The 20,066-nt window shown below is 36.4% G+C and overlaps 1 protein-coding gene across 1 annotated transcript in view; it reads right to left on the bottom strand.

The window, feature by feature from the left end:
- The window catches only part of LAMA2 (laminin subunit alpha 2), a 576,425-nt gene that overhangs the window by 159,895 nt on the left and 396,464 nt on the right, over positions 1-20,066 (bottom strand). The window contains exons 31-32 of the mRNA XM_081828983.1: positions 13,893-13,979; positions 9,300-9,493 (exon numbers count right to left, since the gene is read on the bottom strand). Of these exons, the coding sequence (XP_081685109.1) occupies positions 9,300-9,493; positions 13,893-13,979 (281 nt within the window). The remainder of the gene's footprint in view (positions 1-9,299; positions 9,494-13,892; positions 13,980-20,066) is intronic.

Genomic DNA, 20,066 nt, shown 5'->3' with positions numbered 1-20,066 from the left:
CCCAAAGCAGCTTACACTGAGCTTGGCCCCCTGGCAAGGGGTGGTGCAACTCAGCCCAGGCAAAGACACCTGAGAATCAGTGCAACGGGCCCCTCCCCCAGAAGACCAGCAGGAACACTGGGTGATACCAAATCTATGGATCACACAGAACTGAAAAACTCTTGTGCTAGGAGAAAATAGTATATAGAATTTGAGGTCTTTTTCTCATGAGTCTTTAGTCTTTCAGTTTAAAATTTTCTTTTTCTTTTTTCTTGTTTTTCCTTTTCAACTAGTTGCTTACTTTATCAACTCTTTGTTTTTAAGTCTTTTTTAATTTTCATTTATAGATATATTCTTCATTTCTGGCTTCCTTTCACTGTATTCAATTTTATTTTTGTATATATACATTTTTCTTTCCTTACAATTTTGGGATTTAGTGTCTTCTAACAAAGAGACCAAAAAATACCCAGGACCAAGAGGATCACCCTGTTTTGTCCACCTGTGAGCTTATATTCTTTTTTCCTCCCTTTTATTTCCTTTTCTTTTTTGGTTTCTGACCTCTTCAGATTTGTTTAGTGTGTATTTTGCTGGGGTTGTGGCTGATATTTTTGACTTTGTTCTCTCGTTCATCTATTCTTCTCTGGATAAAATGGTGAGAAAGAGAAGTTCACAACAAAAGAAAAAACCAGAGGTAATACTCTGCTGTAGATTGAATTGATATGGATATAAGTAAAATGTCAGACCTAGAATTCAGAATAATGATTATAAAGTTACTCTGGGTTTGAAGAAAGCATAAAAGACAATAGAGAACCTCTTAGTGCAGAAATAAAATCTAATCAGGCTGAAATAAAAAATGCTTTAACTGAGATGCAGTCTAAAATGGATGCTCAAACAGCTAGAGTAAATGAGGCAGAAGAGAGAGTCAGTGACATAGAAGACAAAATGATGGAAAGGAAGGAAGCTGAGGAAAAGAAAAAAAAACAACTAATGGGCCATTAAAGGAGGCTTCAAGAAATCAGTGATACTGTAAAGCAAAACAATATTAGAATTATTGGGGTCCCAGAGGAAGAAGAAAGAGAGAGAGGGACAGAATGTATATTTGAGTAAATCATAGCTGAGAACTTCCCTGATTTGGGGAAGGAAACAGGGATTCAAGTCCAGGAGGTAGAGAGAACCCCTGGCAAAATCAATATATAATTGATATATATTAGTGACATATAATAGTGAAGCTGGCAAATTTCAGAGATAAAGAGAAAATCCTGAAAGCAGCTCGAGACAAGAGGTCCTTAATGTACAAGTGTAGGAACATTAGACTGGTGGGAGACCTATCCACAGAGACCTAGCAGGCCAGAAAGGGCTGTCATGATATTTTCAGCGTACTAAATGAGAAAAACATGCAGCCAAGAATATTTTATCCAGCAAGATTGTCATTCAAAATAGAAGGAGAGTTAAAGAGCTTCCAGGACAAACAAACTAAAAGAATTTGTGATCAGTAAACCAGCCCTGGAGAAATATTAAATGGGATCCTGTAAGCAAAGAGAGAGCCCAAAAGTAACACAGACCGGAAAGAAACAGAGACAATATACAGAAATAGGGACTTTACAGGTAATACAATGGCACTAAATTCATAACTTTCAATAGTTATTTGAATGTAAATGGACTAAATGTTCCAATCAAAAGACACAGGGTATCAGATTGGATAAAAAGCAAGACCCATCCATATGCTGTCTATAGAGACTCATTTTAGACCCAAAGACACCTCCAGATTGAAAGTGGCACCGGAGGGGGAGAACAATTTATCATGCTAACAGACATCAAAAGAAAGCTAGGTTAGAAATCCTTATATCAGACGAATTAGATTTTAAACCAAAGACTGTAGTAAGGGATGAAGAGGGACACTATATAATTAAACGGTTGATCCAACAAGAAGATCTAACAATTGTAAATATTTATTCTCCTAACTTGGGAGCAGCCAATTATATAAACCAATTAATAACAAAATTAAAGAAACACACTGATAATAATACAATAATAGGAGGGGACTTTAACACCCCACTCACAGCAATGGACAGATCATCTAAGCAGAAGATCAACAAGGAAACAAGGGCTTTGAATGACACACTGGACTAGATGGACTTCACAGATATATTCAGAACATTCCATCCTAAAGCAACAGACTACACATTCTTCTTAAGTGCACATGGAACATTCTCCAGAATAGATCACATACTGGAGCACAAATCAGGTCTCAACTGGTACAAAAAGAATGGGATCATTCCCTGAATACTTTCAGACCACAATGCTTTGAAACTGGAACTCAATAACAAGAGGAAATTTGGAAGGAATTCAAATATTTGGAGGCTAAAGAGCATCCTACTAAAAAATGCATGGGGCAACCAGGAAATTAAAGAATTAAAAAAAACTCATGGAAACAAGTGAAAATGAAAACACAACTGTTCAAAACCTTTGGGATGCAGCAAAGGCAGTCCTAAGATGGAAGTACATAGCAACACAAGCCATTCTTGAGAAATTAGAAAAGTCTCAAATACACAAACTAACCTTACACCTAAAGAAGCTGGAGAAAGAACAGCAAATAAAGCCTAAACCAAGCAGGAGAAGAGAATTAATAAAGATTAGAGCAGAAATCAATGAAATAGAAACTGAAAGAACAGTAGAACAGATCAATGAAACTAGAAGCTGGTTCTTTGAAATAATTAATAAGATCAATAAAACCCTAGCCAGACTTATCAAAAAGAAAAGAGAAAGGACCCAAATAAATAAAATTGTGAATTAAAGAGGAGAGATCATGACCAACACCAAGAGATACAATTTTAAGAACATATTATGAGCAATTATATGCCAACAAATTAGGCAAGCTGGAAGAAATGGATGCATTCCCAGAAACTTATAGACTACCAAAACTGAAACAGGAAGAAATAGAAAACCTAAGCAGACCCATACCAGAAAGGAAATTGAAGCAGTAATCAAAAATCTCCCAACAAGCAAGAGTTCAGGGCCAGATGGCTTCCCAGGGGAATTTTACCAAACATTTAAAGACCTAATACCTATTCTTTGGAAGCTGTTTCAAAAAATAGAAATGGAAGGAAAACTTACAAATTTGTTCTATGAGGCCAGCATTACCTTGATCCCAAAACTAGACAAAGATCCTACCAGAAAGGAGAATGACAGACCAATATCCCTGATGAACATGGATGCAAAAATTCTCACCAAGATACTAGCCAATAGAATCCAACAGTGCATTAAAAGGATTATTCACCATGACCAAGTGGGATTTACTCCTGGACTGCTAGGGTGGTTCAATATTCACAAATCAATCAACATGATACATCACATTAATAAAAGAAAGGACAGGACCATATGATCTTCTCAATAAATGCAGAAAAAGCATTTGACACAATACATTGTCCTTTCTTGATTAAAACTCTTCACAGTGTAGGGATAGAGGGAACATACCTCGATATCATAAAGGCCATATATGAAAAGCCCACAGCGAATATCATTCTCAATGGGGAAAAACGGAGAGCTTTTCACCTAAGGTCAGGAACACAACAGGGATGCCCACTCTCACCACTGTTGTTCAACATAGTGCTAGAAGTCCTAGCCTCAGCAATCAGACAACAAAAAGAAATAAAAGGCATGCAAACTGGCAAGGAAGAAGTCAAACCCTCACTCTTCATAGATGACACAATACTTTATGTGGAAAACCCAAAAGACTCCACCCCAAAATTTCTAGAACTCATACAGGAATTCAGCAACATGGCAGGATATAAAATCAATGCACAGAAATCAGTTGCATTTCTATACACTAACAATTAGACAGAAGAAAGAGATATTAAGGAATCGATCCCATTTACAACTGCACCCAAAACCAAAAGATACCAAACCAAAGAGGTAAAAGACCTATACTCTAAAAACTATAGAACACTCATGAAAGAAAATGAGGAAGACACAAAGAAATGGAAAAACATTCCATGTTCATGGATTGGAAGAAAAAATATTGTTAAAATGTCTATGCTACCGAGAGCAATCTATACATTCGATGCAATCCCTATCAAAATACCATCAACTTTTTTCACAGAGCTGGCACAAATAATCCTAAGAAATGGGCAGAAGACATGAATAGACATTTCTCCAAAGAAGACATACAAATGGCCAACAGACATATGAAAAAATGCTCCACCTCACTTGGGGGAATACAAATCAAAACCACAATGAGTTACCACCTCATATCTGTCAGAATGGCTAAAATTAACAAGTCAGGAAACAACAAATGTTGGTGGGATGTGGAGAAAGGGGAACCCTCTTAAACTGTTGGTGGGTATATAAGCTTGTACAGCCACTCTGGAAAATGGTATGGAGGTTCCTCAAGAAGTTAAAAATAGAGGTACCCTACAACTCAGCAATTGCTCTACTATGTATTTACCCCAAAGACACAAATGTAGTGATCTGAAGGGGCATCTGCACCCCAATGTTCATAGCAGCAATGTCCACACTAGTCAAACTGTGGAAAGAGCTGAGATGTCCATTGACAGCTGAATGGATAAAGAAGATGTGGTGTATATGTATACAATGGAATATTACTCAATTATCAGAAAGGTTGAATACTTACCATTTACATCAACGTGGATGGAACTGGAGGGTATTATGATGAGCGAAGTAACTCAATCAGAGAAAGAAAATTATCATACAGTTTCACTCATATGTGGAATATAAGAAACAGTGCAGAGGATCATAGGGGAAGGGAGGGAAAAAAAGTCATCAGAGAGGGAGAAAAACCATGAGAGACTCTTAACTATAGGAAACAAACTGAGGGTTGCTGGAGGGGAGGTGGGTGGGAGGATGGGGTAATTGGGTGATGGGCATTAAGGAGGGCACGTGAGGTAATGAGCACTGGGTGTTATATGCAGCTGATAAACTACTGAACTTCTACATCTGAAACTAATGATGTACTCTAAACTGGCTAATTAAATTTAAATTAAAAATAAAGAAAAATGTACATAGAGTAATAAAGCAAATGTTACAAAAGATAAAAAAAGAACTAAAAAAAGAAAAAAACAAGCCCAAAGCTAGTAGAAAAAGGAAATAATAAAGATTAGAACAAATAAATGAAGTAGAGGCTAAAAACCAACAAACAAAAAACCATAGAAATGATGAAATCAGGAGCTGCTTCTTTGAAAAGATAAACAAAACTGATAAACCTTTAGCCAGATTCATCAAGAAAAAAAAAAAAAAAAGAGGACTCAAATAAATAAAATCAGAAATGAAGGAGAAAGAACAACCGGCTCTAGAGAAATACAAAGATATATAAGAGATTATGAAAAAGTATATGTCAACAAATCGGACAACCTAGAAGAAATGGATAAATTCCTAGAAACATTTAACTTTCCAAAACTAAATCAGGAAGAAATAGAAAATCTGAATAAACCAATTACTAGTAATGAAATTAAATCAGAAAAAAAAAAAAAAAAAACTCCCAAAAAACCAAATGTCCAGGACCATACGTCTTCACAGGTGAATTCTACCAAACATTTAAAGAAGAGTTAATGCCTATTCTCCTCAAACTATTCCAAAAAAAAATAGAAGAGGAAGGAAAACTTCCAGATTTATTCTATGAGGTCAGCATTACCCTGATACCAAAGCAGACAAAGATACTACAAAGAAAAGAGAAAAACAGGCCAATATCTCTAATGAACATGGATGTAAAAATCCTCAACAAAATATTAGCAAACTAAAATAAACAATACATTAAAAAAATCATTCACCAGAATCAAGTGGGATTTATTCCAGGTATCTAAGAGTGGTTTAATATTCACAAATCAATCAGTATAATACATCACATTGCAAAGTAAAGGAAAAAAATATATAATCATTTCCATTAGATGCAGGAAAAGCATTTGACAAAATACAATATCTGTTCATAATAAAAATTCTCAAAAAAGTTTGTTTAGAGAGAATATGCCTCAACATAATAAAAGTCATATGAAAAACCCACAGGTACTCATACCCAATGGTGAAAAACTGAGAGCTTTTTCCCTAATATCAGGAACAGACAAGGATGTCCATGCTCACCACTTTCATTCAACATAGTACTGGAGGTCCTAGCCATGGCAATCAGACAAGAAGAAAACAAAAGACAATCATTGGTAAGAAGGAAGTAAAACTGTCACTCTTTGCAGATGGCATGATACTATATACATAGAAAACCCTAGGGGCGCCTGGGTGGCTCAGTCTGTTAAGTGTCTGCCTTCGGCTCAGGTCATGATCCCAGGGTCCTGGGATCGAGCCCCATATCGGGCTCCCTGCTTAGTGGGGAGCCTGCTTCTTCCTCTCCCTCTGCCTGCTGCTCTGCCTACGCGTGGTCTCTCTCTGTCAAATAAATAAATAAAATCTTAAAAAAAAAAAGAAAAAGAAAACCCTAAAGACTCCACCAAAAAACTGTTAGAACTGATAAATGAACTCAGTAAAGCTGCAGGGTACAAAATTAATATATAGAAATCTGTTGCATTTCTATGCACTAATAATGAAGTGGAAGAAAGAGAAATTAAGAGAACCATCTCATTTACAGTTGCACCAAAAATAGTAAAATACTTGGGAATAAACTTAAGGAGGTGAAAGACCTGTACTCTAAAAACTATAAAACATCGTTGAAAGAAATTTAAGATGACACAAAGAAACACCTCATGGATTGGAAGAATTAATACTGTTAAAATGTCTGTACTACCCAAAACAATCTACAGATTTGATGCAATCCCTATCAAAATACCAATAGCATTTTTCACAGAAATAGAACAAATGATACTAAAATTTTCACTGAACCACAAAAAACTCCAAATAGCCCAAGCAATCTTGAGAAGGAAGAACAAAAAGGTGTCACAGTCTCAGTATTCAAGATATACCACAAAGCTATAGTAATCAAGACAGTATTGTCTGGCACAAAAATAGACACATCGATCAATGGAACAGAAAAAAGAGCCCTAAAGAAAACTTATATGGCTTATATGGTGAATTAATCAACAACAAAGGAGGCAAGACTCTACAGTGGGGAAAAGACAGTATCTTCAACAAATGGTGTTGGTAAAACTGGACAGCTACATGCAAAAGAGTAAAACTGGATCATTTTCTTAGACCATACCCAAAAATAAACTAAAAATGGATTAAAGACCTACATGTGAGACCTCAAACCATAAAAATCCTTGAGGAAAACATAGGCAGCACTTGTCTGACATTGACCTTAGCAACATTTTATGAGATACGTCTTCTCAGGCAAGGGAAACAAAAGCAAAAATAAACTGTTGGGATTACACCAAAATAAAAAGCTTTTGCACAGCAAAGGAAACCACCAACAAAACTAAAAGCCTACTGAATGAATGGGAGAAGACATTTGCAAGTGATATATCTGATAAGGAGCTAATACCCAAAATATACAAAAAACTTCTACAACTCAACACCAAAAAACCCAAATAATTTAATTAAAAATGGACAGAGGACCTGAATAGACATTTTTCCAATGAAGACCTGCAGATGGCCAACAGACACATGAAAAGATGCTCAACCTCACTGATCATCAGGGAAATGTAAATCAAAACCATGATGCGAAATCTATCACCTTACACCTGTCAGAATGGCTAGAATCATGAAGACAAGAAATAACAAGTGTTGGCAAGGATGTGGAGATAAAGGAATTGTTCACTGTTGGTGGGAATGTAAATTGGTGTAACTGCTGTGGAAAACAGTATGGAGCTTCCTCAAAAAAATTAAAAGTAGAGATACCATACAATCCAGTAATTCCACTACTGGGTATTTAGCCAAAGAAAATGCAAATACTAACTCAAAAAGATATATGCACCTCTATGTTTATTGCATTATTTACAACTGCCAAGATATGGAAGCGAGCCAAATGTCCACTGATAGATGAATGTGTAAAGAAGGTGTGGTATATATACACAGTGGAATACTACTCAGCCATAAAGAAGAATGAAATCTTGCCACTTGCGACAACACGGATGGACCTAGAGGGTATTGTGCTAAGTGAAATATGTCAGACAAAGACAAATACCATATGATTTCACTTATAAGTGGAATCTAAAAAACAAAACAAACAAGTGAAAAACCAAAGTCTTATATACAGAGAATAAACTAATAATTGCCAGAAAGGAGGTGGTGGGGGGATATGTAAAATGTGAAATAGGTTAAGAGGCTCAAATCTCTGGTTATAAAATAAATCAGTCATGAGAATGAAAAGTGCAGCATTGGGAATATAGTCGTTTGTGACAGATGGTGACTACACTATGGTGACCACTGAGAAATGTACAGAATTGTTGAATCACTATGCTGTACACCTGAAACTAATATAACTTTGTATGTTAATTATACTTCAAATACATATATACATACATCCATGCTATCCAGCCTTAGCTTTTGAGGTAACTCTTATAAAACTGGAGCACAAACAAAAATTCGAATTAAAATGTTATTAAGATTTACACACACATAAGATGAAAACCAGAAATACTGGCATGCATAAAATAGGTTAAGTATTGAAATAAAAGCTACTCAAATATTTTATATTTCTATTTTTTTAAAAAAAGAATTAAGACCACTAATGTAAATTCTCTCAAGGCAAAGAAGAACATAACAGTCCCTCTTAAGTTTATAAATAACCTAGGTTTAGATTAGAATTTATATAATCAAATTATATTTAACTACTGATATTCAGTGTACTTTCTATATGGCACTACTGAATCCAGCAGCAGTTCCAAAAAAAGAAAAGAAAAGAAAAAGCAAACTGCTTTCCATTTACTGCACCTGTGAGTAAAAATACTTGAGTTCACTGTCACTGCTTTGAGGATCTGCAGTTCAAGAGAAAGTTATGAAGCACTATGCCCGTGGATTTCCCTACAAGCTAGGAAAGAAAAGTCAGTTGTAATTCAAGGCCTAAAGTGCCTGTCCAGCCGATTACAAATTCTTTAATATGTCACGAGGCCTATGCCAACTCCATGTAAAACTGCAAATTCGGAGATGGACAAAATAAAATATGCCTCCAGGAGCTTGGTTGTAGGTCTTCTGTGCCCTGACTAAAGCATGCTGAGGATTTTCTCAGCTGTTCTCAGCTCAGCCGGATAGAGACAAAAACCGCATAAGGCAAACAGCATAAGGTAGATAGGTAGTGTCAGGAAGAATGCCGAGCAGCGTTAGCTATTGCAGGAAAAGAAAAACAGAAACGTCAGTCGTTCTCATTGGAGAGGAGACAGAAGTGGAACCGAGGCCCCCAGAATGAATGGGGAAGTTAGTGTACGTACACACACACTCCATGCCCTCGCGTGCATGCCAGGGCTTGCAGCCGTCACACTTCTGCCCTGTGGCTCCGGGTCGGCACGTGCAGAGCCCTGTGATGGGGTCACAGGGGACAGGCAGCGAGCCACGGGGGTCACACTTACATTCTTGGCAGGAACCTCCAGGGCTGCTGGGGCTGCCAGTATAGCCAGGGGCACACCTGGATTTAAATAGTGAAAAAGCAGAAGAGATGAATAATAAGTCATGTCTCTTAATTGTTGCGTGTGTGTTGTACAATGCATTTTGTTGGATGGAACAAAACTGATAACAAGAGTCAATAGATCAGGAGCCAGTACACTTTTCCTGTAAAGAACCAGCCAGTACCTATTTTAGGCTTTTCCAGACTAAGATGCAGAATCAAAATCATTCAGTGAGAGAGAAATACATTTGCAAACATTTTTTTGGTTGATGGAACTCAAAACATCATCATCGTCATCATCATCAGCAAGTACAAATTATTTTGTAATAATAATCTATTAATGTAAAATCAATCTACTACTGAGAAAAAGGAAGTTCTTGTTAAGGTATCAAATTTACTTAACTAGGGCTCAAATAGTGCTTTCTATCATCACACTGATTGTAAACATTTGCCTGTAACAACCATTCTTAGCTTACAGTACCATACAGAATCAGGGAATGGGCCAAATTTTGTGGGCCAGTTTGCCCACCACTGCTCTAGATTGTAAATATTGTTTTGAGGTCTTCTTTTTTAAAATTAGAAATAAATAAAATTATATATTGACACCTGGGCTTTCCTAGACTCATGCATTTTAAAGATCAAAATGACCAAATAATTCAACCCACTATGTTTACTAATGAGCAAAAAGAAGTAAGTTAAGTGGCAATAAACTACTATTTTCTATTTAATTTTACTGGTCTTTCTATCACATCTTCCTCAAGATGGATATTCCATTATATATCCAAGGAGGTGGGTTAATGTTAGGCAAATAAAATACATAACATTAATTTGAGGTATTAGAAAGAAAATCCAACTGAATGAACCCCAAATGAAATCAATTCATTGACTTCTACTCACTCACACATCCATTCACCTAAGTATATACCACTGTGGATTATGTTATTGGAAGTCTGGTAAAAACACGATACTAGCAGGACCATATGCTCTGGGTTACCCAGGATGGTCCCAAATTACCTGTTGTCCTGGCTTAATTATTAAAACCCTTCCTATGTCTCCTTAGAGTATTGCAGTTTGGACAATAAATTATATATATGGTCAGCTAACTATAATCAACACCCACAGTTTTTGTTCCAGAGACAAGTCTGGGAAGAAGTTGAGAGACAGTAGGAGATTGAAACTAAAAATTACAAACATTAGACAGATAATCCTGAACTATCTTTAGTGGCCTAGGATTGTGGAAATGTGCACAGCTAATTGTGAAAGTTAATTTATCTTGCGCTGGTTAGAAAAGGCAAAGCAAAAGAAAAAAAAAGTTATCCATAACTAGGCTTTTATACATTTGTGGTTTTTAATTATTTTATTTATTTATTTTTTTAAAAGATTTTATTTATTTACTTGAGAGAGAGAGAGCACATGAGAGGGGGGAGGGTCAGAGGGAGAAGCAGACTCCCTGCTGAGCAGGGAGCCCAATGCGGGACTCGATCCCGGGACTCCAGGATCATGACCTGAGCCGAAGGCAGTCGCTTAACCAACTGAGCCACCCAGGCGCCCTAATTATTTTATTTTCAGTGTAATATTATAAATGCTCAATGAAAGTACCATTTAAATAAGTCCACTTAAATTTTTTCTTAACATTTGCAGGTGAAAGAATTCTATTCTAAGCAGGTTGAGATTGATTAAATGCTCAAAGAATTAATTACAAAAGTAACAAAGATAAAACATGGGGAGGGGTTTCCTACATTAGAGGGACACTCAAAACATGCAAGCAATTTTAGACCTGAGCTGATGAGTTTAGGCAGGTCATAAGGTGATTTAAATGATTTAAGAAGCTCTCAGAAGTGGAACAAATTTATTTGGAAAGTTACAATAAAAATTTAACCAAGACCTTTGGATTAATTTAGCTGAATAAAAGCAATTTTTCAGGGAAATATAACTTGATCATTTATATGTTAGAGATGATGAATGTAAAGCTGTAACAACATTTGAGAACTGTGAAAACAATTCAAGACATTCACATTTGATAGTATATGCCCCTGTTCATCTATATGCTATATGATCTGTCAACTCCTATTGGTTAAACATTAATGGATATGAAAAAAAATAAATTTTCTATAATCACTTTGCCTTAAGACAGTAATTCTCATTTCAGTGCACCCTTCCAGTCTTTTCTATATACATGCTTTCATAGATAGTGGGAACTCCAATTTATAAATGTAGTATACTACCAAACATTTTTCTCATAAATTACTTCAGATAATACTGGTGTCCGGGGATGCTTTTAGTCATCATCCTATTGGTATTTACAAGGGCATGAAATGAATATTAGCCTAACCATGAATACCAAAGCACATTAAAAAAATATATATATATATTCAAATGTTGTATATATCTCCAAAACAAATGGAAATATTTTTGGATTTTTGTATTGCTTTGAATTATTTAATTGCTATTAATTTCTGTTGGCACAGAAATTGTGAATGCACTGTTATATATATGAAAGTATTGGATATTCTATTCAGAGTTACCACATACAGAATTATTTGGAAATATAATTTGCAAACCTGTAGAGACTTCATTGGAATTTATAAAATTTAAGTTTAATTATTTAGTTATCTACTTACTTCTATTATTAACACAACCATTGCTGGTTATATCAAAAGAAGACTTTTAAATGGGTAATGATACAATTAATTAATATTGGTTTATATTTGCAAAGAGTGTGATAATTTGATATTCAAGTTTGATAATTTAAGGAAGTGGTCCTAGAAGAACCCAGCAAAGGGGTGGGTAAAGCAGGGCACGGAAAAGAAAAAATCCAAGCAATGGTACGATTCCAGGTCTTAGCCCAATTCCATGGAAAACTCTGGAGCAAGCATAAGCATAAGCATCTGGACTTTTGTACTCCCACAGTAATCAGTCATTGGCTATGGACCCCTGGAGGAAGGTGGGGTAAATTCTCAGGCCTTCTTGACCCTCCTATGGGAAAGAAGGCTTCCACGGAGGCACTCAGGCAGGGCACCAACAGTTTCCTCTACACATTCAATCTTGACAATGTTAGTGTAAAGTAAGTAGAGCATTAGTTATTCTGATAGTATAGGTATAAAAAAAAAAATGGGACCTAGCTAAATTGGTGGAGCTAGACTATATCCATGGATAAAAACTTTATATTGTTATCAATTAATGCTAAAATTATCATGTGTGTATAATGTAAATAGTTACTTTAGAGGTAATACCTAAAACACTAAATAAAAATGGTGGTGATAAGCTTCAATATCCAAGATACTGATCTTATGGAAAATATGGATCCAGAAGATATTAATTACCTTACTAGACAGTCAGTCTGAAGCTTTCTTAATTTACCATTTGTATTACAGTTAGTATGCAATTTAATAGCTACATAAATCCATTATCAGATTTTGTAAAAAAAAAAAAAAAAAAATGGTGAACCAGAGGGTAGGTGGTGGAGGGATGGGTTAAATAGGTGATGGGGATTAAGAGTGCACTTGTGGGGATGCCTGGGTGGCTCAGTCAAAGTGTCTGCCTTTGACTTAGGTCATGATCTCTGAGTCCCGGGACAGAGCCCCACATGGGGCTCCCCGCCCAGTGGGGAGTCTGCTTCTTCCTCTCCCTTTGCCTCTCTCCCCACTCATGCTTGCTCTCTCTCACTCACTCTCTCTCTCAAATAAATAAATAAAATCTTAAAAAAAAAAGAGTACACTTGTGATGAGCACTGGGTGTTTATATGGAAGTGTTGAATCACTAAACTGTACACTGAAACTAATATTACACTGTATGTTAACTGACTGGAATTTAAATAAAATCTTAAAAAAACAACTTTTAAAAAATATGGTGGGAAGAAGCATTTAAATAATAGTTTGTTTATTGGAAAGGAGAATCAAATTTATTATTTGTGTTGTTCTAATTAAGAATGCTTGAGACATTTAAATTCTGAATTCTGTCTACATTTGGTGGCCTGGTGCCATAATGCTCAGAACAGTGACATGCACACAGTTAGTGCTAGCCAATACTTTCCAGTGGGTTAAGATGAGAATTATGTGTAGCCAGCCTTTTAGCATTGTTAACTATTGATCATATACAGACATATAGATACGTATCCAGTAGATATATATGTGTACACTAAATACTAAATATAGATACATAATATGTGCCACATATATAGATATGTGTACATGAAAACATAAATTAGATCTTTGTGAAATAATTTGGAATCTTTGAGAAAGTCTAAATATAAGACGGAAATAAACAACTGTCTTTTGAGAAAGTCTACAGATATAAAAATAAAAAATAGTGTGGAAAGCATACGAACTCCCAGAGAAAATGAAAATAAATTATGAGAATAATGAATACGGTCCTATTGTGATCCTTTATTGTAGGATCTCTAGGTTTCATGACTGCATACCGTTCACAGTATTGGCCTTCATATCCCCTGGGGCAGGCGGTGCAGCGGTAATCTTCCAGGCCTTCCATGACACAAGAAGGGCTAAAACTGAATTGGAAAGAAAAAAAAAAAAAAAAAGATTGTAAAAAGTCTTTTAACCTATTTATCTTATATATTTAAGTAATTCTGTCCATTATCCAGGTGATTGGAACTTATTTTGGGGTAGTTATAAATGGCATATCTATAATTATTTATAAGTTTCTAGTAAAGGGTAGGATGTCACAACAAAATACTACCAATAATAGTCAACAAATAAATATGGTCGGTTTTTAATGAATTTGCGACACCTCACACTAACTATATAAACATTTTGAAATTTTAATAATTATATGACAACCATAAAAATATTAGACATCCAGCAAGTGTCCTGTTTTTCATGAATTGAAAGAAAAATAGGACTAGAATTCATGCACATTTGTCCGATAGCAGAATAAGTATTACTGAATATTTTTCAAGTTAAAAAAAATGGTCCTAAAAGCTATATAATTTTTTTTCCAAAAACTCAGCCCAAATTGCCACTAGCACTTCAACACATGAAGTGTGAATAAATATTTCACTTAAAATAAGAGTGCCTTTTCTAATTTACATACGGATTTCAAACTAAATTTATTTTAAACACAAAGTAATGTGATTTAGTGTGAGGAAAGAAGGGAAAGCTCTCTACATGAAAATGAATAAGATTTTCTGACAATTTTATGATCTTTTCTATTAAGTAGGTCTTATATAACTTGCCCTGTTCTCACGACTGCACTGGTAGACCACGGCCAGTCAGGCTTTGCCAGGATTTCTGATCATCTTACCCTACAAAAGAAACACTTAACAACACTTGAAAACTAACCTGTACTAACATGTAATTTTAGACTGTTACAAACTTCTTTCAAATGTAAGTAGAGGATTCCCACTAGATAAAACTGCATGATGCATTGGAAACTTGGAAGGAAAAAATATTATTATTTGTTGCAAAATGGTAATGCTGCAAACACCATTTGTTGTTGTTGGTGGTGGTCTGCTAAAGAAGTTGATGCTGAAAGGGACGCCTGGGTGGCTCAGTCGGTTAAGCGTCTGCCTTCAGCTCAGGTCATGATCCCAGGGCCCTGGGATCGAGTCCCGCATCAGGCTCCCTGCTCCGCGGGGAGCCTGCTTCTCTCTCTCTCTCTCTCTCTATCTCTCATGAATAAATAAATAAAATCTTAAAAAAAAAAAAAAAAGAAGTTGATGCTGAAAAAGATACATTGTGTATAGACCAGGGCCACAACTCCTATCGGTCAGGTACCATTACGACCCTATTTTAACTGTCTTCTAGTGCATTGAATCAATAGTATATGAATGAGTAATAAACTCTAACCTTTGCGAAGTACGTGAACAAATTGATCTACTACTCACAAACTCATTATCCAACAAATTTATTTTTTGCCTTCGTAAAATAGATCCACAAATACATAATTGACACATACTGGCAAGCTTTTAGCTCTCTCGTTAAAGCTTGAAGCTGAGTGCATCTGTACACACACATATAAGCTCATACACACACAAACTCATATATCACATTTTGAACTCACATATATATGAGCTACATATATATATACACAAAATACAAGATATATATATATATGTATATATATATACACGCACTTGGAAACAAGTTTTTAGACATTTCAAGTGAAACTCTAGAGAGCCAACCTAATTAAATTATAATCCTTTACAGTAATATATCTGTCTCAATTACTATGCAAGAATGTTATAATTCTCCTTGAATAGTTGATATAACTTTTTGGAATTATGATATTATGGTGTATTGAACCCTTTCCTTAAATCACATATGAGAACTTACGAAGGAGGGCATAGGGATCACAACTTACTTGAAGTTGGAGTTGATTCTTTCTGTTCACAACTCCCTCATCTACTCTCCATTCTCATATTATCTGCAGGGCCACTCAGAAATCCTTGTGCTTTTCTCTTGGTGGCCATCTTATGTCTGCTAATTCCAAATTTGCCTCAAGAGAGTTTCTAAGATTTAGAGTCTGCTAGTTTGTGTTGTTCCTGTGAATACTACAGAGATGAAATGGCTTCCTGGATCCTACCCCCTTCTCCTATTTATCCCAGTTCACTGGTTGTTCTTTTTCAGTCTCCTTTGCCGAATATATGTCATGTCCTTGACCTCTTTATGTGCCCTAATTTCAGTCTTCAGATTTCTCCTACCCTGTCCTGCACTCTCTCCCCTAAATGATCTCATTCAGTCTTAAAACCTTTGCATCTACCCTACCAGATCTAAAACTGAGTTTCCCCCTCCAAAACAATCCCACTGACCTTTCTATAATTTTCCGCATCTCATCCATGGTCACTCCGTGCTTCCACTTATTCGGCCATAAGCCACAGAGTCAACTTTGTCTCCTTTCTCTCACATTCCACATACACTCTACCTGAAACTGCTGATCTTGTTGCCATCGCTAACATCATTGCATTTCCCTGTTCCAAGCCACATTTTGCCATTGGAAGACTGTTAGCAGCTGGGACATTTCATTAGCCACTGGAGCTTCCCTGAGTCATGTCTTGGTCACGCTTCCCCTGACACCATTTACTCTGCCCCAGCTGCCCTGGATCCATGCTGTCTACCAAGCATGGGCCAGTCTCCGGGCCAGTGTCCTCGCTTTTTCCTCTGGTAGACTACTCCTCCTCCAGGCAGTCACGTAGCTCTCCCCATTACTTCATTCGTCTCTGCAACAAGCCTTTGTTTAGGGAGATCTTCATGGAAGCCCCTGGCTAAAAGGGTACCCCAGCCCCTCTTAATTCACTGAGGCTGCTCTGTTCTCCCTGGTAGCACCTGCACTGTCTGATATCACATTACACATCTACTTGTGTTTTGCTCAGCTTTACCGAAGTATAACTGGCAAATAAAATTGTAATATAATTAAAGTGTGCATGGGATGATTTGATATACATATATGTACAAATTAATTAACACATCTATCACCCCCACATATTTCCTTTTTTTGTGTGGGGGGGTTGAGAACACAGGTTCTATTTGCTTAGCAAGTTTCAATTATACAATAAAGTATTATCAACTACAGTTACCATGTTATATATTAGATCCTTAGACCCCATTCATCTTATAACTGGAAGTTTGTATCCTTTTACCAGCCTTTCCCAATTTCCCCCCCCTCCCCAACCCCTGACAACCACCATTCCACACTCGGTTTCTACGAGTTTAATTTTTTTTAATTCCACACGTGAGTGAAACCACACAGTTTCTGTCTTTCTCTGTCTGACAAAGATGGCTGGCGTGTTTGGGAAAGAACAAGGGACTCCAACGTGGCCTCATTGTAGAAGGGAGGAGAGGGCCTTGGTGGGAAAAGGTGGTCAGATTGCAGAGGGGAGAGGGTTTCTTCTACTCTGCTGAAAGATATCTGACCTTTCCTTGAGTAGGCGGTGGATAACCCCTGAGCTACACTGTCCAGATGGTTGACAGTTTGTCCTATTTGTCTTGGTAGGAAATATTGAAAAACTCATGCATGGAAGTGAGTTAGTGATCACTCGCCTTACTCCTTACTTTTCATTGGCTGCACAGATTGAAGCCACTGAAGAGAGGTATCTCCGCCTCCTTCAACTGTATTTCATCCTTGTATTTCTTTGCTTTGTATTTTAACTCTTCTTACCACACACAGGTCTTTGCTTTGTTAATTAATGTGCCAAGCTTTAGGTGGTGATAGGAGTGGGTCATGAAATCACTCTAGTAGGTTTGGACTTAAATTTCTTCTAATAATGCAGGAGAATAAAATTGAATAAAAGTTATAGGATATATATATACATATGTATATGTATAAATATATTTTATATTATATACACACAAGTTTTTTGTGTCCCAAGTTATGATATAAAAGAATGATTTCTTACAATGGTTGCAGTTAAGAAAGTTTGAAAGCCACTGAACTAGCCACTTGGATTTGGTATTTTGATTCTTAGAGGGTCTTTTCCATAAAAATATACTTAAATTATACAAATCACAGAAAACAAAAATGAAAACACACCTTTTTATTGATCCTGCTAACCAATCAAGGTAGCACTCTTTCTTTTTCCTTCTCAGAAATTCCTAAAGCTATAAGCGGACATCCTTGTAACATAATGTCTGTTTCCACAATTGACTATCAAAACTCTTCCGTGACCCTCACAGGTCATGGCTCCCCTGCGAACTTGAGCTTCTCTGGAAGCAGCTGCTTTTCTCGCTGGGGGTGTCCGTAGCCCTGTGGTCTCCATTCCCTTGCCTCCCTGACAGCTCCCGTCTTGGCTCATCTTTCTTTTCTGGTTTCTCTAGTGTAGGGAATTCTGTTTTTCCTTTTTTCCACATGCTCCCCTTGGGAAACATAACCCTGGGAAATCTTATCCAATTTTAATTCATTTATTAACATATCTCTTCCTCCATCTGCCCTTCCAATTCTATTTCCATTTTCTGCAGCTATTTGCATATTTCCATTTGGACAGATCTATCATATCAATTTTAACCTATTCAGAACATAAATTGTCTGTCCTCTGCAATAGCTCTCTCCTGGTTTCCCTATTTCGGTTAATCGCGCTACAATTTTTGAGGTCAACCTGGCTAACAACCTTGGGCTTCAACTCCTGCCTGGTCTGAACTGCTCATGTCTAATTAGTAAGCACTTCTGGAGAGCTGCATTCAACAAGGCTGTCATCACACCAGTCCTCTCCTCTCCCTTCCTGTTACTATCGCCTGCCTTCACGTTCTCATTATCTTTTGCTTAAATTAGTGCAATAGCTTATATTAATCGCGCTCTTCACTTTTTTCTTTGCCTGTTTTAATTCATTTTACTTAGCTCTCCCATAACAGTCTTCCTAAAGTGTGGCTCTGGTCACATTAACCTTTTCTTTTTGTTTGTTTTAACTAAACGCTTGCAATGTTTCCTCATTACAGAGAAAATTAAATAGCAATTTCTTAGATGGGCATTCAAGGATTTCTATACCATGGCCTCCATTCTCCTGCTCAGTTTCATCTGCAATTATGAATTGTATTTGAACTCCATGCTCCAAACTCTTACTTATTAGTTCTTAAACGTGAAGAATTGTGTTTTCTGTTTTCTAAGCTTTTGTTCATGTAATTTCCTGCTATCTCCCCCAGTAAAAACCTTTCAATCCACTGTTCATGATCTATTATAATAGATGCTACTACCAGCATCTATTACCAGGATTAGTAGCAGCATCTACTTCTTTCAATGCTACTACTTCTTTCAATATGTTCTTGAAGCTTCCCAGATCAAGTGTGGTATTTTGTACCTTTGAATTCCCTTTATATTTAAGTTGACTTCTCTTAAGACACACATTTTATTGTGAGCCTTTTCAGCAGACGTTATGCTTCATTCTTATCAAAGAAGTTATCAGTTAATTACTGAATCTTTCTAATCCAATGGCTCACATTTTAATAACAATACAATAAATAACATTCTCTTGTTTAAATCTAGTCATCAGAAGGAGATTAGGGAAAGGAAAATAGAAATAATGTTATTTTTCATACACCTACCACTTGGTGCTTGCCAGAACAAAAAGAACACGTATTTTATCCTTGTCAATAACCCACTTACCTAAAAATTTACATTTGACAAAAGACCTGTGGTTCTCTTAAGCAGAAAAAAAAAAAAAAAAAAGAGGAGATTTCAGAAGAAAGGGAGACAATTTACATGACAATGTTTTCAGAATAAAGCTAAGGACAAGAAAAACAAAAACAAACAAAAAAACCCTGAGTAAGCAGCGGGGAAATAATCTCTTTATCTCAATTGCTTCGTGGTTCTCATATACTCAAGAAAAGGAGTCCAGGATTCTAATTCTGAACAAACTGCCCTACATTCTTTTCAAAAGCAAATTCTTAGAGAAAAAACTGCCCTACCAGGTAGAGATTGAAGTCTATAAATCACTTACACGTTCAAGTATAGACATAGTTAGCAACAAGGGTTTTCATCAATATATAAACCAATGCAGAATGTGCAGACAGCACTGAAATAAGATATTCTGGCTTTTGTTTCCCCTTATGGCTGTGTTTCCATGGTACCAAGCTCAGACCATCTTAACAGAACGGGACTGCGATTCTGGGAAATACGGGCTTATTTTGGAGCATAAAAATAAGTCACCATC

This window comes from Leptonychotes weddellii, chromosome 8 (assembly GCF_054177405.1).
Source record: "Leptonychotes weddellii isolate Sample4059 chromosome 8, ASM5417740v2, whole genome shotgun sequence".
In the NCBI taxonomy this organism is placed as follows: domain Eukaryota; kingdom Metazoa; phylum Chordata; class Mammalia; order Carnivora; family Phocidae; genus Leptonychotes; species Leptonychotes weddellii.
This window is presented reverse-complemented; position numbering and strand designations above follow the sequence as displayed.